Genomic DNA, 18,471 nt, shown 5'->3' on the forward strand with positions numbered 1-18,471 from the left:
TCTGAAGTTTTTGACCTTGTGACTACTGGAAAATAATTTCTTTTTTGACTTAAACTTGTACACTGACTCACTCTACAATAACTCCGGATATCCGGCTTTCTTTTCTTTGCTTTGCTACTGAAGCTCTGACTGAAGACACAACAAGCACCTTGAGCACCGCTAAATGCTACTAGCTAGCGGCGCATGTAGCGCCTTGAACAGAATGAGTGACAGCCAGGACAGCCAATTACATAAGACAAGTCTCAGGCGCAGAGCCAATCATATCAGTTTAAATGGATTATAGGCGGGATTCATGGCAGGGATACCGGGTTGCAAAGTAGGTACAGATTTATCAGCTCTTTGTGAGAGAAAAAGTGGAAGGGACAAATCAGAACATGATGGATATTAGGCGTGACATGTACCCAAGTCCAGTTCCATGGTGATTAAAAACTATTTTAACTTAAACCTTCTCAGATCAAACGCGACTTATTGGTCTTTCTCCTATATTTTTCTCGCATCAAGTTAACGTGAAGAAGTAAAAGTTAGTGAAGAGTCTTTGCTTGAACCAGGTTCACACACGACTGGCTTGCTGGCCTCGAAAACCCGGTGGGGTATAAAATCATAGCAGGGACCCTCGGGGGGGAAGGGGGGGGGGGGGTCTTTTTTGATGTGACATAAGCTGTCATCGTGCTTACGTCGACAGTCATAAGTTTGCGGTAACCAGATCAGATTTTATCATCTTGCACCAGACCACGTTCATCTGGTCTGAAAACCCCTGAGAGACCGCAGCTGTGCTTCCGGTGTTTACACTGACAGCCTGTCTGTCCACGCCCACTTCTGACACATGTCAACCGTTCCACAACACAGGTTGTCGTCATGGAGACGAGCCACAATAAGGAGGCAGGAGGTGGATCCTGCGTGCCATACCGTCCCTCGAAGCCAGAAGACTCGGTCATGAACCATCAGCACAGCAAGGTGGAACGCTTCCTGAAGCTGGGTTACTCTCACCGGGACATCGTCAGGGTCCTGGACAGCCTCCGCCATGACGCCCAGACCAACGACATCCTGGAGGAGCTCATCAAGACCTGTCACACGAGCACCTACAGCAATAAGAACTTCCCGAACAGCCCCAAACTGGTGCCCAGAGGCTGCAGTCCGAGTCCCAGCAGAACCAGACCAGACAGGGAGTCCGGGACCGGCTTCAGACCGGTGGTCATAGATGGCAGCAACGTCGCCATGAGGTGAGTCGGGAACACCAGAAAAATCCACAAGTTTGGTGTTTTATTTCTGATCACAGATTTCAGCTGCTTTCATCTTCTGATAAACCGATTGTACAAATGTCAGTGAATACATTACGAATCTTCTCCAACACGAAGTGAAACCGAACAGAACCAAGATCTGGATTTTCTTTCAGAACCAAACCGACACCATGTTTTAATATGACAGAGACAGAAAAGTGTCCTGTCACTTCCTGGAAATAATCTGAGTTTAGCTGAACGTCACTTCATATTTCTGCTGTTGGATCATCTGGAAAAAAATATTTCAATCCTTCAGTTTTACAGTCATGTTACTTCATGTGTCCTAGCTGGTTTCATTTCATAAATTCAGTCACTTCCTCTTTCCAGATGTTGACATGAAAACATTTCTGTCTGCGCATTTCTGGCTTTAGTTCAGCTCTGAGTCAGGTTCAGGTCTGAGTTCGGGTCAGGGACCAGGTCTTTGGAGTCTTGGTTCTGTGGTTGAAGGCCAGTGTGAACTGTGGGGTTGAAAATGTCCAGAAGAAGCAGCAGGTTTCTCAAACTCCATGAGACAGGTGAAGTGACTCCTGTGACTCTACCTGCTGCTGTGTCATGTGACCACATGGCTGACACCTTGACCTGGTGTAAAATGGTGAACAAGGAAGTTCTGAGTAAAAATTAGCTTAGATAAGACCGAGAGGAGGTGGAGGAAGTGGTTTGAACTGAAAATAGACAACAAAAGAGATGTTTTTACAGCTTGTATTCCTGTAAGGACATGACACTGTGTCACACCTTTTTCCAGGTAAGGCAGGTTGACGGTTCAGGCTTGTTTATCGAACATGTTTTCCTGGCCTGGATCCCTTCAGTCTGAAGCTTTTTCGTGATGCTGAGTCTGTCAGTACGATCTCATTGCAGTAACTTCCTCGCCGTCCTCAAAGGAAACTGAGCAAAGCTTTCACACAGATGACGAGCAGCAGTGTGAGAGCAGGAAGTCCGTTATCAGGAGAGAGAAACAGAAAACCTTCCATAGTTCAGGTGTAGAAACTTTACGGAGGAGCTGAACAGAACCTGTTCAGAACATTTTAGGTCTTTGTTGGAAAGTCAGAGTGAAAACAGGGAAAATAGAACGCTGTCGTCTCTGATGTGAGATGATAGGGCACAAGTGTTAAACTCTGGAACCTGAGGGGTGCTATCCTGCAGGTTTTTGTTGTTTCCCTGCTCCAACACATCAGAGTCAAATCAAATGGATCCAACAGTTTCTTGTCAAGGCCCCATTAATTCCAGTCAGGTGTGTGGAAGCAGGGAAACAACAAAACCACACAGGATAGCGGTCCTGGAGGTCCGGAGTTTGATGCCCCGGTGTTAGGGAAACTGGTCTGTAGTCACCTGGTTGAGATTTTTGAGGTCCTGGAACAAGGCAGGGTGTTTTCCACCACACAGGAACTCTTATGACGCAGGCTGGTGTTGAAAAGGTGCTGAGGAATCCAACATAGTTGTTCTGAGCAGGTTTTCAGGTGGAGGCAGAGCAGGTCTCAGGATGCTCTGATGTGGAGGGAGATGAGGCTGCGTTGAGGTCCATGTTGAGCTGCAGGGTGACAGAGTGGAGGTGTGACAGGAAAGCTGTGGGCTCGTGGAGGGTGTGTGGTCCGTTGGGCTGGAGGCAGGGGGTGAGGATCCTTGCACTTAATCTTTGTTTTGTGTTGTTTTGTCTTCAGTAACTTCCTGTTTTCTGTATGAATGAGGTAATTTCACATTAAGTTTATTTCCTGTTCAGCTTTTCTGAATATCTGAGATTCCTTCAAGCTCTGTGATTATCAGCAAGGATGTCCACCATGATCAGTAGGAGGTACCAGCAGTACCAGAGGCTGCTGCTTCAGAACCAGAACCTTCATTTTTCACTACAAATACTTTAAAGAAATATGAATTAAGGGTCAGTGATGAAGAGTTGAGGCTGTGAACTTTGAGAAAATAACAACCCTGAGTGTGAAAAGGTCCTGAAGTGATGATGAAAGTGTAAGTTCTGAAACTGGAGACTCTGGTTCTGCAGAACCTGGACCAGCAGCCATTTCCTCCTGCAGAGCTGTAGGCCTACAGGAGGAAGATTAGGAGTCTGATATAGCTGAAGCGTTGTCCGGGATGATACTACCAGCAGACCCCCAGACTGACCTCCATGGTCCATCTGTGAAGCCGTGGGAGATGCTTTTATTAACCCAGTGCTCTACTTGTATGCAAACTGTGTCACCATTTCCTGCTCAGGGAAAGATGTGTGGGGAAGTCCCACACTTTACTTTCTCCTGCAGGCAAAACTATCCAGTTTACCTCTCCAGCAGTTCTCCAGTGGGGCTGCAGGTTTTTACTACACTAGTCAGGTTACATGTTTAAACAGAAGAACTTATTCTTAAAGTTTAAAATAAGATTTCATCATGTTTATTAATGAGATCAGTGGAACTGATAAACAGGCCTGAAGAGACCCATCAGATTAAAGTGAAACACGGGTCAGAACCTGAAAGATCTTCAGACGTCTTCTCTGCTCATCTGGACTCAGACGGACTCAGACTCAGACTGTTAGCTGGACCCAGAGACCCAGAGCTGTCAAACTCATCTTAGTTCAGGGACCAGACCAGTAAAATAACATAATAATAATCTATAAATAATGAAAACGCCACATTTTCTCTTTTCTTTTAGGACAAAGAAGTACAAGTACGTAAAACAAGTTCTCCTCCTGCCTTGGATATATTTTACATTTAAACGGACAAAATGAAACCTCACGTGGTCACATTAGAGATTACTGATACTTTTATTAAAATATTCCAGTTAATATCTTCTATGTTATTTTTATATTCACTAAATTCATCCTGCGGACCGGATTGGACCCTTTGGAGGGCCGGTTTTGGCCCCTGGGCTGTATGTTTAACACCCCTGGTTTGGATGAACTCAGACTCAGGTCAGAGTTCATGTGAGACACTACAAACCTCCAGCTGCAGCTTTTCTTTTCTTCTGAGGATGAGGAAATCCTGATTTCCTTCATTTTGAACTTTCGGTTAAATAAATAAAAAGATAAATCAATCATCCTCCAGATGTGTCCGTTTCAGATCTTATCAGAGTGGATGTGAGAAGTCATGTGACTCATTAAGCGGCTTTTAGAGAACTTGCGCCATCGGTTTCCTGAAAATGGGAGGAGAGGCATGTGTGCACAGCATGCATGAAAATGAAAAAGGAGAAGTGGATTTTTTCCTCATTTTCTCTTCTTTTTTTTTTTTTTTTTTGACTCTGACCTTCGTGTCCTTGTAGCCATGGCAACAAGAAGGTGTTTTCGTGCCAGGGTCTCCAGCTGGCGGTGAACTGGTTCTGGGACAAAGGTCTGCGGGACATCACTGTGTTCGTTCCCCTGTGGAGGAAGGAGCTGCCGCGGCCAGAGGCACCCATGACAGGTGAGACCACCTGACTGTGAGGTCAGACACGACCCTTAGCACCACTAACACCAACTCTACCAGGACTTTTGGACCGGTTCTACCTGGACTTGGACCAGGGTCTTGTTCCAGAAAGTGGGTGATGATAAAAGTCTGGGTATATTTTCCTTGAGTTTTCCGATCCAGGAAGAGACACGTCAAGTCAAATCCTGAGTCAGTTACCATGGTAACAGACTCCACTAGGCAGTTTCCTATCAGAAACCCTGAGTTTCTGTCTCCTCCACTTGAAGCAGCTGTCAGACATGGGTTGTCCTAGTGATGTGATCCCGGAAATGGATTTATGTAGGGAGGACTTTCAGACCTCTGATAGGTGATCTATCATTTCCTGATCAATATATCATCGAACAGTACAGTTTCACAGTCACCCAGATTCTCCAGCCATACACATACCATGTCATACCATTCCATACCACACCATACCACACCACACCATACCATACCATACCATACCATACCATACCACACCATACCATACCACACCATACCACACCATACCATACCATACCATACCATACCATACCATACCATACCACACCATACCACACCATACCATACCATACCACACCATACCACACCATACCACACCACACCATACCATACCATACCATACCATACCATACCACACCATACCATACCACACCATACCACACCATACCATACCATACCATACCATACCATACCATACCATACCACACCATACCACACCATACCATACCATACCACACCATACCACACCATACCATACCACACCGCTCCGCACTGCACTGCACCACACCACACCACACCACAGCACTCCACACCACTCCACTCCACTCCACTCCACACCACACCACACCACTCCACACCACAGCACTCCACACCACACCACTCCACTCCACTCCACTCCACACCACACCACACCACTCCATTCCACTCCACTCCACACCACTCCACACCACTCCACTCCACACCACACCACTCCACACCACACCACACCACTGCACTCCACTCCACTCCACACCACTCCACACCACAGCACTCCACACCACACCACTCCACTCCACACCACTCCACACCACACCACTCCACACCACACCACACCACACCATTCCATTCCATTCCATACCACACCATACCATACCATTCCATACCACACCATACCATACCATTCCATTCCATTCCATACCACACCATACCATACCATTCCATACCAAACCATACCAAACCATACCATTCCATACCATTCCATACCATTCCATACCACACCATACCATTCCATTCCATTCCATTCCATTCCATACCACACCATACCATACCATTCCATTCCATTCCATACCATACCACACCATACCATACCATTCCATTCCATACCACACCATACCAAACCATACCATTCCATTCCATTCCATACCATACCACACCATACCATACCATTCCATTCCATTCCATACCACACCATACCAAACCATACTGTCTTTATTTATAAAGCCCTTTAAAAACTGTGTGGCTGACCAAAGTGCTGTACAGCAAAATAGAAATAAAATAAGATCAAATAAAATAGAGGCTGCAGTCGGAGTCAAGTGCAGCGATGGACTGGTGACCTGTCCAGGGTCTACCTGCCTCTCACCTGCTAAAATACGGGGATAGACTCCAGCTGCCCCGTAATGGACAAAGTGGTGCAGACAATGAATGAAAAATAAAATGGAACAATAAAAACATCAAAACCGTAGACCAAAATTAAAAACAAATTTATAAAAAAGAAATGGACACACGGACACAGAAATTAAAATAAATAAATAAAAACAACTGAAACCAGGAAAAGAGAAACACCAGTAATCTAAATACAGACTGTCCCAGCCTCATTTCGGGTTAAAGGCCAAAGAATAAAGGTGTGTTTTTAAACGAGTCTTAAAAACAGCCATCGAGGGAGCCTGTGTGATGTGCTGGGAATATCCAGCGTGGAGACCTGCTGTTAGTTCCTCTGTTGGCCTCTCTGGATCCCAGCAGACGGTGTCTTCTCACCTTCCTCTTTCTCCTGTGATGAAGGAAATAGGCTGACTCGCTCTACAATACCATTTAGGAGCAAATCTGTATGTAAATATATATTTGAGCCGTTTTTTTTTTTTAATCTATTATAACTCTGGTCTGTATTGATCGGTGGCTTCATGCTGAGCTGTTATCAGCTGATGTTACAGTTTAGAAATGGTGATTATTGCCTCCAAACACGCTGACAGGAACCTCATCACTAAACCGGATGAAGCTGGAACGCAGCATGTTTGTCATGTTGTTTTTTTTTTTTTGTTTGTTTTTCATGAGAAATATTTAAAAGGTTTTTGAGAATTAGAAACTGGGACACAGAAGCTCTGAAGGTAAAATCTTAGGTGTGATGATCAGGAAGTCGACTTGTTTTACTTCAGCTCAGCTTTCATATGACCGAAATCTGTGAGAGGAAATGACTCATTTTACAGTAAAACGAGAAAGTCTGTCTCTCAGTGTTTTCGGACCGCTCCTCTGTGAGCTGGAAATATTAAAGCTAGCAGCATTATCACCAAAACAGTCATAAAATCCAGGAAATAAGCAGAATTATCTTTATTATGACTGGAGGCACGTATCCAGTGGCTGCAGGTAAATTCCCAGCCCTTCATCCTGGATGTTTTATCCACGCGGTTGGCACTAGGAGCTGATCTGGTCTGATAATGACCTGATAATGAGAGAGGAAGTGAGATGCATTATGTTCACGTGGGATCATATTTGCTTCTTTCCTGAATCTGACATGGGCATATTCAGAAACAGAAGAGCTATCCGGTCAAACATAACTCCATCTTTCTTCTGTGTTTTTATAGATCAACACATCCTCCATGAACTGGAACGAAGGAAGATCCTGGTCTACACACCTTCCCGCTGCGTGAAAGGTAAGCGGGTGGTGTGTTACGACGACCGTTACATCATCAAGCTGGCAGTGGACTCTGATGGCATCATCGTGTCCAACGACAACTACCGCGACCTGCAGACAGAGAATCCTCAGTGGAAGAAGTTCATAGAGGAGAGGCTTCTGATGTACACGTTTGCTAATGACAAGTAAGCTTTCCTGTATGCAGAGAGGTGAACAGGTAGAACATCTTCTGAATACCTGGATCACCATTCACCACTGCCTTATTCCCGTTTCTCTGTGCAGGTTCATGCCTCCTGATGATCCTCTGGGTAGAAATGGTCCAACTATAGAAGACTTTCTGAGGAAGAAGCCATGGACCCCAGATAATAAGCTGCAGCATTGTCCTTATGGTTGGTTCACATTTTAGTTTTTACCGTCATCATCAGTTTACATCTTTGTTAAAGGAAAAGCAGCGTAAAGAGATTTATGTCACTAATTCCTACCACCAGGTTTCTGAATTCTACGACCAGGTTACTAATTCCTACGACAAGGTTACTAATTCCTACCACCAGGTTACTAATTCTTATGACCAGTTTACTAATTTTTATGACCAGGTTACTAATTCCTACGACCAGGTTACTAATTCCTACGATCACTGAACAAACCCACTTCACCGATCAGCCTGCTTTCTGCCCGTCATCGCGGTCATACGCATGCCCAATCTATGAATACATTACAAAAATCTCCCATTGTTAGTTTATAAAGGACCACATGTCTTTGTCCACAGGGGAAGCGTTACAGCTGAAAGTTGTCTGTTACTCCAACACAGCATGATCCTTTTCCTTTTCAGAGACAATGAGAATTCACATTAAATACTGTAGCAGTAGGTGATTATGTCACCTCCAGTTTTTCTGGCCTGTCATCAAGCTCCCAGCTGAAGAATGAAAAACTCCCTCACTGCTGAGGAGTGGCTGATTCGCCTACATGTCGGTTACTCTGCCTGACATTGCGACACAAAGTCATTGATGCACATCAGGCTGATGTAGTTAATTAATAAGTCTTCTAAATAGTCTCCGGATCCTGCTGGAGAAATCCCAGCAGTGACATGTGATTTAAAGCCATCTCAGTGGTGTAACTGACCTGGCTTTAGAGAGGCAGCATTAGAACGGGAGCCAGGGTGGCACTGGTTACCTCTTAAATCTGTTTGGACACTCCAGGTGGCACCTCAGGTGATTGATTGACCGGTCAATGGATGTCCATGGATCACCAGTATCACTACACCAGTTTAGTAAAATTAAGTAATTTCATAATTATTTATCCTTTAAAAATATTGACATGTGGCTGCACATTTCTAAAAGAGATTCTTTCTCTGTGCAAGTGCAGTTACCTATCTATGTTATGTAAGACTATTAACCTGATGTTAGCATTAAGCTACACGGCGGTGCTAATCTAGTTATATATATCTAAATCAGTTTTAAGCTAATGGGGGGGAATATTGAGTTTTCATTGATTTTATTGAGGGACTGCACATCAACTCAGTTCATCAACATTTTCACACTGGAGCTGAAAATAAACTATAAAGATGCTTAAAGAGAAGCTCAGTATCCATGTTACTTAGCACCGACTAAGCTAGCGCTACATGATCTGATTTCATGTGAACAGGAGGCTAGCAAGGCTGCTAGTTGGTTTTAAAGTAGCTACAGCATGAAAATGTCGAGAAACAGATCCTGGAACCAGTCTGGTTTGGTAGAGGAAGATATAAGAACAAAGAGAAATGGAGATATTTATGGCTTTTTAGTAAAGTATGTATGTATATTGTTTTTTTTTACACACGTGATTTCTATCTGTGTAAAGCGCTTTATAAATAAACTTTACTTACTTACTTTACTAAAGAGGAAGGACACAGGTGAGGTGGTGACAGACCCCAGACCCAGTATCAGCAGCCCCACAGCACCCAACATGGAGCTAGTCACACCAAGATCCAGTCTACCACCACCATCAGACAGTAGACCAGAAATGATCCACCTACTATCACATCAAGCTCCTTACACTGCACCCAAAACTATCAACTTATCTTTCTATGGACCTTTTTCAGCTTGTTGCACATATTTCCACTTGGTAATCCAGATTATTAATGGAAAGATGTTTTTTTTTCTGAGCGTGGTTCAGTGGGTAGAGCGGTCGTCTTGTAGCCTGAGGGTTGCCGGTTCGATCCTCGGCATGTCAAGCTCATGTTGAGGTGTCCCTGAACAAGACACCGAACCCCAAATTGCTCCTGATAGGTCGTGGTTGAGCGCCTTGCATGGCAGCTTCCGTATCAGTGTGAATGTGGGTGTGAATGTGATGTATAATGTAAAGTGCTTTGGGTATCACCAGGTACAGTAAAGCGCTTTATAAATACAGACCATTTACCATGTATGTCTCTCTAATGTGATCACAGATATCTCAGCAATGTTAGAGAGAGGAACACAACCATTTCCTTTTATTACTAGATCACCCCCTGATAAAGTCTGGACCACCCTCTGCCACAACTGTTAACTGGCGGTTTATCTGCTTTTCAGTCTTACAGAAACTGAGAACCTCAGTGGATGCAAACCTGGAAGGAACGAAGACAAGCAGAAATTTCAACTCTTTTGTTTTTGATTTTGTTTTTACAGTTGATTCAACAGGAAGTCGGAGTGTACCACACATAGACGTCAACACATCCTGTTCTGACACGTCTGCAACACATGCAGGTTTACAGCTGCTGAGCTCAGAAATTAATTCACTGTTTTTCTCTTTCAGGAAAGAAATGCACGTATGGAATAAAGTGTAAGTTCTACCACCCTGAGCGGACCAACCAGTCCCAGCTGTCTGTGGCCGATGAGCTGAGGGCTTTGGGAGACCGAGCCAGGAACCTCCCATCTGCAGACCAGCCAGAGCACAGATACATCTCATCTACTCCTCCCCCCCTGAGCTCAGAGGAGCCTCCGCTTAGAGCCTCAGCCAGCGACCCGTCCATCAGCAGCCTCAGATCCCACCATTACTGCCCCGACGGAGATGAAGCCTTCAGCTCCATGGAGAGCTCCATGTCCAGGCTCAGCATCCCGGACGTGTCTTACAGCCTGCACAGCTACAGTAGCGGTGTCGGCAGCTACGGTCTGAGCGACTTCTCTCACAGCAGAACCAACCACAAGCTCTTCTTCTCTCATCAGAACGCCACACCATCCTGTGACTATCATCTGTGCAACCAGTGCAGGTGTGGTCACCACCACCACCAGGTATGGAGCTCCTGCCCAGCTCTTCCTCCGTGCAGCGGGGAGCGCCCGACTCGTTTCTCAGAGCCATACATCAGACGCCCCCCCGACCGACAGATCCACAGCCTGCCCCAGGACCCCTGGGCACCAGACACCAGCGAGCAGAGGAAGGACCTCCAGAGCCAGCTGAGTACTCTGTTCCCACCCAACATGGTGGAGCAGGTGATGAACGCTCATCCACATGTCTCAGACATGTCAGAGCTGGTTCCTCTGATCCAGCGCTACCGGAACACCCACACCTCCTTCTAGACTGGATCAACCTCCAAATTCTCCACACTGAGCCCGCTCTGGAGTTCTCGTCCCAGAAACAGATGGAAAACTAAACAAAGTGAACATTTCACCCAAAAACTGTGAATTATTTTATTATTGTTCCAGATGCCAGAAGCAGCTTATTTCATGCTGATCAGCACAGACTTCATGTTTAGCATTAAAAATGAATCAGTCTGATGAATCTTTGTCAGACTGATGCCGTTTCTGTACGTCAGTGTAACAGTGCAATGCACTGCAGACATTCAGCTACTTACTGTAGCGTCGACATGTTGGATAAAAGCAGCATGTTTTTCCAATGTTGCCTCAAAGTGAGGAACACTATCTGAGAATTTATGTAAGAATTTATATATAAGAATTTTATTGATCCTGTTTTAATATAAATTCAGACATGTTTCTGCTGTGAAATTAAAGAACTGAAATGACTCAAGAGTGTCTGTCTGTGATGAGCAGAGAGTCGACTGGAAGAGTTTATATCAAACTCCACATTCACATTAATCTGGTCTTCAGTGGGTTGGACCAGTAGAATTACAGCATAATAACCTAGAAATAATGAAACCTCCACAGTTTTGTTTTAGTACAAAGAAGTACATCAACAAAATGTTTACATTTGATAAACTTTCAGAAAACATATATATATATATATATAAATATACACACACACATCGGTCAAAAGTTTTAGAACACCCCAATTTCTCCAGTTATTTATTGAAAATTATGCAGCTTAATGTCTCACTGCACTCTTAAATGAAAGCATAGTACAAATAGTTAAAAAAGAAATCATGGAATCAATCAAACTTTTGACTCATCAAAGTCGCCTCCTTTTGGCAGATGTAACGACTGAACACAGTCCTGGCATTCTCTTAGCAATAAAATCAAATATTCTTCAGAAAGTTCTTCCATATCTGCTGCAGAAGTTCTCGTAAATGTGTGGCTCTTGTAGGTTTCTTTGCTTTCACTCTTCTGTCCAGTTCATCCTAAACCAGATTGATGGGGTTTAAATCTGGACTGTGCTGGCCACTCCATGTTTTCAAGCTTACCACCTTTTTCTTTTTTCCTGAGATAGCTCTGGCACAGCTTGGACTTGTGCTGTGGGTCATTATCTTGGTCTAGGATGGACCCTACTAGGCGCATACCAGAGGGTATTGCATGGCGCTGTAGAATGGTATGGTAACTGCTTTGGTTCAGGGTGCCTCTCACTCTGTACAAGTCACCGACCCTGGATCCAACAAAACAGCCCCAGACCATCACACTTCCTCCTCCATGTTTGACAGTTGATGCCACACACTGTGGAACCATCCTTTCGCCTACTTGATGCCGTACTAAGATCCTGTGTGATGAATTGAAGATTTCAAATTTGGATTCATCTTCAGTAGTCCAATGGCAGTGTTTCCTGGCAAGCCTTTTTGTCTTATTCTGACATCTTGGCTTACTCGCTGCAACTCGTCCTGTCCAGCCTGCAGCTTGAAGTCTTCTCTTCACAGCTGAAACTGAGACTTCTTACTACGACCACGATTAGGCTGTTGTCCTGTGAGCCGCCAATCACGCAAGATGTTAACTCTCAGAAACTTGCCCTTTGATTCAATTGTGGCTTTAGACCTGCCGGACCTCTTCCTGTCAGAGTTTGCCCCAGTTTCTGACTGCCTTGTTTGGAGAAGCAAAGTGTACCTAGTGCCTTGACTTTCTTCGCAATATCTCTGTAGGAAATACCTAGAAAACACTGCATTTATGCAGACAGACGGGGATGTGAGTAATCCAACAAAGTTGGAAAACCTGTAGGAATAAGTAGCACCAGCTTTCAAAGCTGGTGCTTTTAATTTTCAATTAAATCTAATTAATATTAAACTTTGTGTACTTAATTTAGTTTAATTGATTTATAAATATACTTTGTGTACAAATATATAAGGGAAAAGTGCCACAATGAAATAATTAAACATATAATTAAATTCTTACTTAAATGTGTCATTAATTAATTAAAATGAGAATAAATACATTAATGTATCACTAACTCATTAAAATACTAATTAATGTATGAAAAATATACATAATTACTTCACTATTTAATTAATTATTTCATGGCCGTGTGCTGCAGTGCAACTTTCCACTCTCAAACGTCTCATTTGTGCTGATGGTGCCAGCGTCATGCTGGGCAAGGACACTGGTGTAGCAACCAGGCTAAGTTTACCACATGGCACTGCATGAACCACCGTTTGGAACAGGCTGTATCTGAAGCTGTGGGTGAGGTTCAGGCAGTCAACCACTTCGAGGTGTTCATGGAGAACATCCACAATCTCCAAATTGAAAGTTGGGTGGAGGTGTGGACCAGTGATGTAGTTTGTGCATCACTTTACAGACCGTTTACATTTTTCTGCTACTGATTTAAGGTTTGCACCATTTTTGCACTTGATTGCTGAAACTTTATTTGTTTAAGTAACTTATTTATTCATTAAATTTTCCTTATTTAAAACTCATGTTTTGTCACTGGCTGCTCAGTGTTTAAAAATCCAGCTGTAACTGACTGTTATACATCTTGTGTTGCTTATAACATATTTATATTTAGATAATACAGCAGCAGTCTTCATGATTAATGTGTGGATGCATACTTCATGCATGGATGAGTGTGGTGGTTACTGTGTGGGCCCGTTTTGGAGCAGCTGCTGCTCTGGGAGGGTTGCTGTGGGACATATGTTGCACCAGGACGGGGTGCACGAGGCTGGGAGGTGAAAAATCCGAGTATACCCACTAGAATAAACTAGACTACACCACTGGGTACAACTGCCTCCTGCTGGAATTTTAAGACTCTGATCAGCATTGATTTGCAGGTTTACACCTCATACGTTCACAGTTTAGTTCACACAGATTCAAACTGATTTCATATTGAGCCCAGACCCATGGCACACCATCCCCAGACCCCCCCACAGGGTCATGTCATCCCTCCCCACCCCACCTACTCACCTATGATCTTACACACTCCCACTCATCCTAGCACATGCATACACGCACACTCCCCACCCATACACACATCATCCACAGCATAAACACACACACATAACATACAAACCTCCCTGTCTCACACCCCAGCACCTCCCCCTACCAATCCCCTGAACCCCACTCAGCCCCCCTTCAAATCCCTACACCCCTCCTACCCCCGGGCCAAACACTGGGTCCTAGGGCAGCAACCAGACACCAGGGCATGCACCAACCCACACCATGGCAGCACAACCGGGCAGGCCCAGACCCCTGGCACATACGGACCCCACCACCTCAGAGGGAGGGGGCATCAGAGCCCAGAACCCCCACCCAGCCCACCCCAGAATAGCCCAACCATCTGGCCCAGGCATCACCAGTGGCCTCACCCCCACCATGAAATGACCCCAACCACTGGCTCCCACAACCCCCGACAGGGGCCAGACCCAGAGCCGCCCCCACTGCAGAGCAGCCCGGTAAACCACCAAGAACCTGCAACCACCAGTCATTCCCGGCCATTTTCCAGCCCCCAAAGCGACGAGGTCACAGTGCTCCACCTGCACTAAGTGATGGAGCATGCTCCAAGGCATGGAGACAGTTGTCAGGTGTGTTTTCATTGCAGTGTGGGCAGATGTTTGATTGTGACAGACCCATCCTGAACATCCTTTGTCCTGTATAATGGGTTCTATGCAGAATTTTGAATTGTATTAGTTGCATATTTGAATTTTGTGACCATTTATCTTTATTAAAGTTACTGGATAAGCCAGCCTCCCATTTTGAAGTTGGAAGACAGATTAACTCTTCTAGTTTAGATAATAGTCTATATGTTTTTGATAATAGCTTTGGGGCATTGAGATTCATGAATTCTGTCACCCTGATAGGTAGCTGTGAGTTTAATTGATTAATGGTATATTTTTTACACATAATAGATTTAAGCTGGTGATATTCTAAAAAAAATTAGCTGCTATCATCGCCCTGTAAAATTAGTAAACTGAGTAAAAGATTAGTTCCACGTTTCACTAAAATCTGTCCAAAATTAATACTATTCAGTCTGCAGCTGTCTCATCTCGTCTCCAGTCCAACTCCATATTTTACTCACTGATTAAAGCATATTCACCAGAAATGGTTCAGTCACATTATCAAAAAAGTAAATTCAGTAGCAGCTGAGGGATTTTAACTTCAACCAGAAACAGTTAAATGTCACCTGGAAGAGGATGGAGCTATTGATGTCAGAAGAAATTGGGCAGACTGGTTGAAGATGATAGAAAGACAACAGGAAGTCCAATTAGCACTGTTTCCAACTAAAGTCTGCAGAACAGCATCTCTGAACACACAACACGTCCAGCCTTGAAGCAGATGGGCTACAGCAGCAGAAGACACACCGGGTTCCTCCTGTCAGCTAAGAACAGGAAACTGAGGCTACAATTCACACACACTCACCAACACTGGACAATAGAAGATGGAGAAACGTTGCTGGTCTGATGAGTCTCCATTTCAGCTCCACATTCAGATGCTAGACTCAGAATCTGCTGGAAACATCATGAAAACATGGATCCATCCTGCCTTGGATCAACGCTTCAGGCTGCTGCTGGTGTGATGGTGGGGGGAGATTTTCTTGGTCCACTTTGGGTCCCTCAGTACCAACGTGTCCTGGTTTAACCAGCACAGCCTACCTGAGTATTGTTGCTGACCATGTCCATCCCTTTATGACCACAGTGGAGCATCTTCTGATGCTACTTCCAGCAGGATAATGCACCATGTCACAAAGCTCAGATCATCTCCACCTGCTTTCTAGAACATGACGATGAGTTCACTGGACTCCAACGGCCTCCACAGCCACCAGATCTCAGTCCAGTAGAGCAGCTTTGGGATGTGGTGGAACGGGAGATTCTCATCATGGATGCAGCCGACAAACCTGCAGCAACTGTGTGATGCTGTCATGTCAATATGGAGAAAACCTCTGTAGGTGTAGCTGTATGAATAACCTGCTTCCACTTATGTTCCTGCTGAACTTCTTTACATAAAAACATTTTAACATGTCGTTTTTATTTTATAAAGTTTACTCATATTCTCTGATTTATCACTATGAGGACATTTTAACCAGTTTTTAGTCTTTTAATGTGGAAAAACATGACTGGAAGTGAGTGATAATCTGTCCACAGGCTGATCTCTGCTGCCCTCTAGTGGACACACTGCAGCGATACAAAAACACCACAACTACCTTTAGAATTTTTTTTTTATTTTTACAAATAACTTATCTGTTACAAAGACAGTTTTCCCAGCTAAAAAAAAATACTTTAGATATCCAAATTCCTTTTTTTTCATTAATAAAACATGAATAAACTGCCTCTTCACATCAAGATGCAGTTAAAGCTGATAACTGGTTTCTCTGGGTTGAAAAAAGTACAACGTAAGTGCTTAAGAGACCATAATTCAACTTTTACTTCTAAATGGGTTTACACATGAATAAGAATTTGGTTTTTAAAATAGCACTTGGATGTTACAGAATAGATTGTCAATATAAATTCAAAGGCACTAATGCAAGGCAACAGTTCACAAACGTGGAAATAAAAACAAACAAAAAAAAAAAAACAAGAAGAAATGGTAACTACTCCACACTTAAGGTAACTTAATAGCAATAAGTAAACTTTAGAAGCACCCTCATCAATAAAAGCTCCGGAGGATGAACTGAGCCAAATAGAAATGAGAGAATACAAAGTGGACAGTCATGTTGTGCTTTCGTTCTGAGGGCGGTTTTATTTATTTACTGAATTATTTATCTACTTGGTCAGCTTCCAGGAAGGAGCAGTCCTGACCTGATGTGTTTAAGGCACAGACATTTCAACCAGCAACCTTTTCACGTTGATCCTCAGAGCCGATCAGCTGATCCAGGAGCATCTCTTCACACTGAGGTGTCGTTGTCCCAAACATCAATCTGACATTCCAGTTGTTAGATAAGATGGCAGCTCGTCATCTTGCTTTATAACAGCCCCCCAGCTTCAACGCTGATGCTTATCAGGTAAAAAGCTTTAACAGGGAAGATGGTGCTTATTTGTTTGAGAGCAACACAACAAGACAGAAAAGTTAAAGTCTGTAAAGCTAATACGCTGAGGAAATACGTGAGGGAGAAGTTTTAAAGCTCATTCTAACATTATGTACAGGAAGAGCCTCCGTGTACGGTACGCCGAGCATGCAACGTTTCATCAGGACCGAGGAGCAAATTTCAACTCCACGAGCAGTCTGTCAGTTTCCCTTCAGAGGCTGAACGGAGCGCCCATCCCCACGTACGCCACCACAGAAGAAGAAACACTACAATAAGCAATGAGCAAAAGGTACACCGGGACCTGTGTGTGTGCATGTGAAAGTGTGTGTGCTGTCACACTGCAGGGCCACCTTGGTAATACTGTAAGAGGGAGCAGCGAGGCGTCCCGGGGCGGCGAGCCTCTGAGGTGAGGTATGATCCAACCTTCAGCTGTAAACACTATCCAGTCACACCTCAGAGGAAGGAGGAAAACGGGACGATGAAACCGTGACTCCGTCCGAGTTCACCGGAGGAGAGTGGAGGGGGCGTGGCTACTGTCGTCTGCAGAGGAAGAGGCGACACGTCGTGGCACGGCGGCTCAGAAGTGCCGCGGGAATTCACACTGTTCACAGCGGTTCAGGAGAGGATGGTTGAGGAAGGTGCAGGCTGTGCAGCTCCACTGAGTTCCCTCGTCTTCCTCCTGGTCGGCAGCGGGCTTCACAGTCTTACTGCTCGAGTCTGAGAGGAAGAGGAGGAGAGGAAGGTCAGCATGAAGCTGGGGTTTCAAGAGTCTTCTGGATAAATACATGTTAGAATTTAAATCCGATGCTGGATGAAAACAGACTAAACCAGGGGTAGCTAACGTTAGTCCTCGAGGGCACCAATCCGGCAGGTTTTCCAGATTTCCGTGCCCCAACACACCTGACTTAAACTAATGAGTCATTGTGGAGATCCTTATAGGCTGTTGGATCCATTTAATTTGAGTCAGGTGTGCTGGAGCAGGGAAATCTGGAAAACCTGCCGGATTGGTGCCCTCGAGGACCAACGTTGGCTACACCTGGACTAAACATACAAACATCTCCAGCACCCCCGAGCTCCATCATCAGCAGTTTCTCGGAAACGGGAGTGTGTGACTGTGTACGCAGTAGCTTACGTTTTATATCAGGGATGTCAAACGCATGGCCTGGGGGCCAAAACCGGCCCACCAGAGGGTCCAATCTGGCCCACAGAATGAATTTGGTAAATATGAACAAAACATATGATCTCCTTCAAACTGCTCCAACCTGAGTCCCGTCCCTGTTACCATCAGAGTGCTGTTAGGAGGAAACGTGAGCTATGAGACACCGCCAGGCTTTCCCACACATAGACCAATGTGCCACAG

General features: G+C 44.6%; 2 protein-coding genes across 3 annotated transcripts in view; one reads left to right on the forward strand and one right to left on the reverse strand.

Annotated features, from left to right (window-relative positions):
* Positions 1 to 819: 819 nt before the first annotated feature.
* Positions 820 to 11,526, forward strand: LOC121633665 (endoribonuclease ZC3H12A-like). The gene is made up of 5 exons (XM_041975856.1): positions 820 to 1,220; positions 4,509 to 4,648; positions 7,510 to 7,744; positions 7,842 to 7,948; positions 10,323 to 11,526. The coding sequence occupies exons 1-5, from the start codon at positions 856 to 858 to the stop codon at positions 11,081 to 11,083; spliced, it is 1,608 nt and encodes a 535-aa protein (XP_041831790.1). The 5' UTR covers positions 820 to 855; the 3' UTR covers positions 11,084 to 11,526.
* A 4,760-nt stretch (positions 11,527 to 16,286) lies between these two features.
* tab2 (TGF-beta activated kinase 1 (MAP3K7) binding protein 2) overlaps positions 16,287 to 18,471 on the reverse strand; it is a 33,236-nt gene continuing 31,051 nt past the window's right edge. For both annotated transcript variants that reach the window (XM_041975841.1, XM_041975842.1), the window contains exon 7: positions 16,287 to 17,828. In XM_041975841.1, coding sequence (XP_041831775.1) covers positions 17,689 to 17,828 — 140 coding nt within the window. In that variant the 3' untranslated portion in view covers positions 16,287 to 17,688. The remainder of the gene's footprint in view (positions 17,829 to 18,471) is intronic.

This window comes from Melanotaenia boesemani, chromosome 22 (genome assembly GCF_017639745.1).
Source record: "Melanotaenia boesemani isolate fMelBoe1 chromosome 22, fMelBoe1.pri, whole genome shotgun sequence".
NCBI lineage: Eukaryota > Metazoa > Chordata > Actinopteri > Atheriniformes > Melanotaeniidae > Melanotaenia > Melanotaenia boesemani.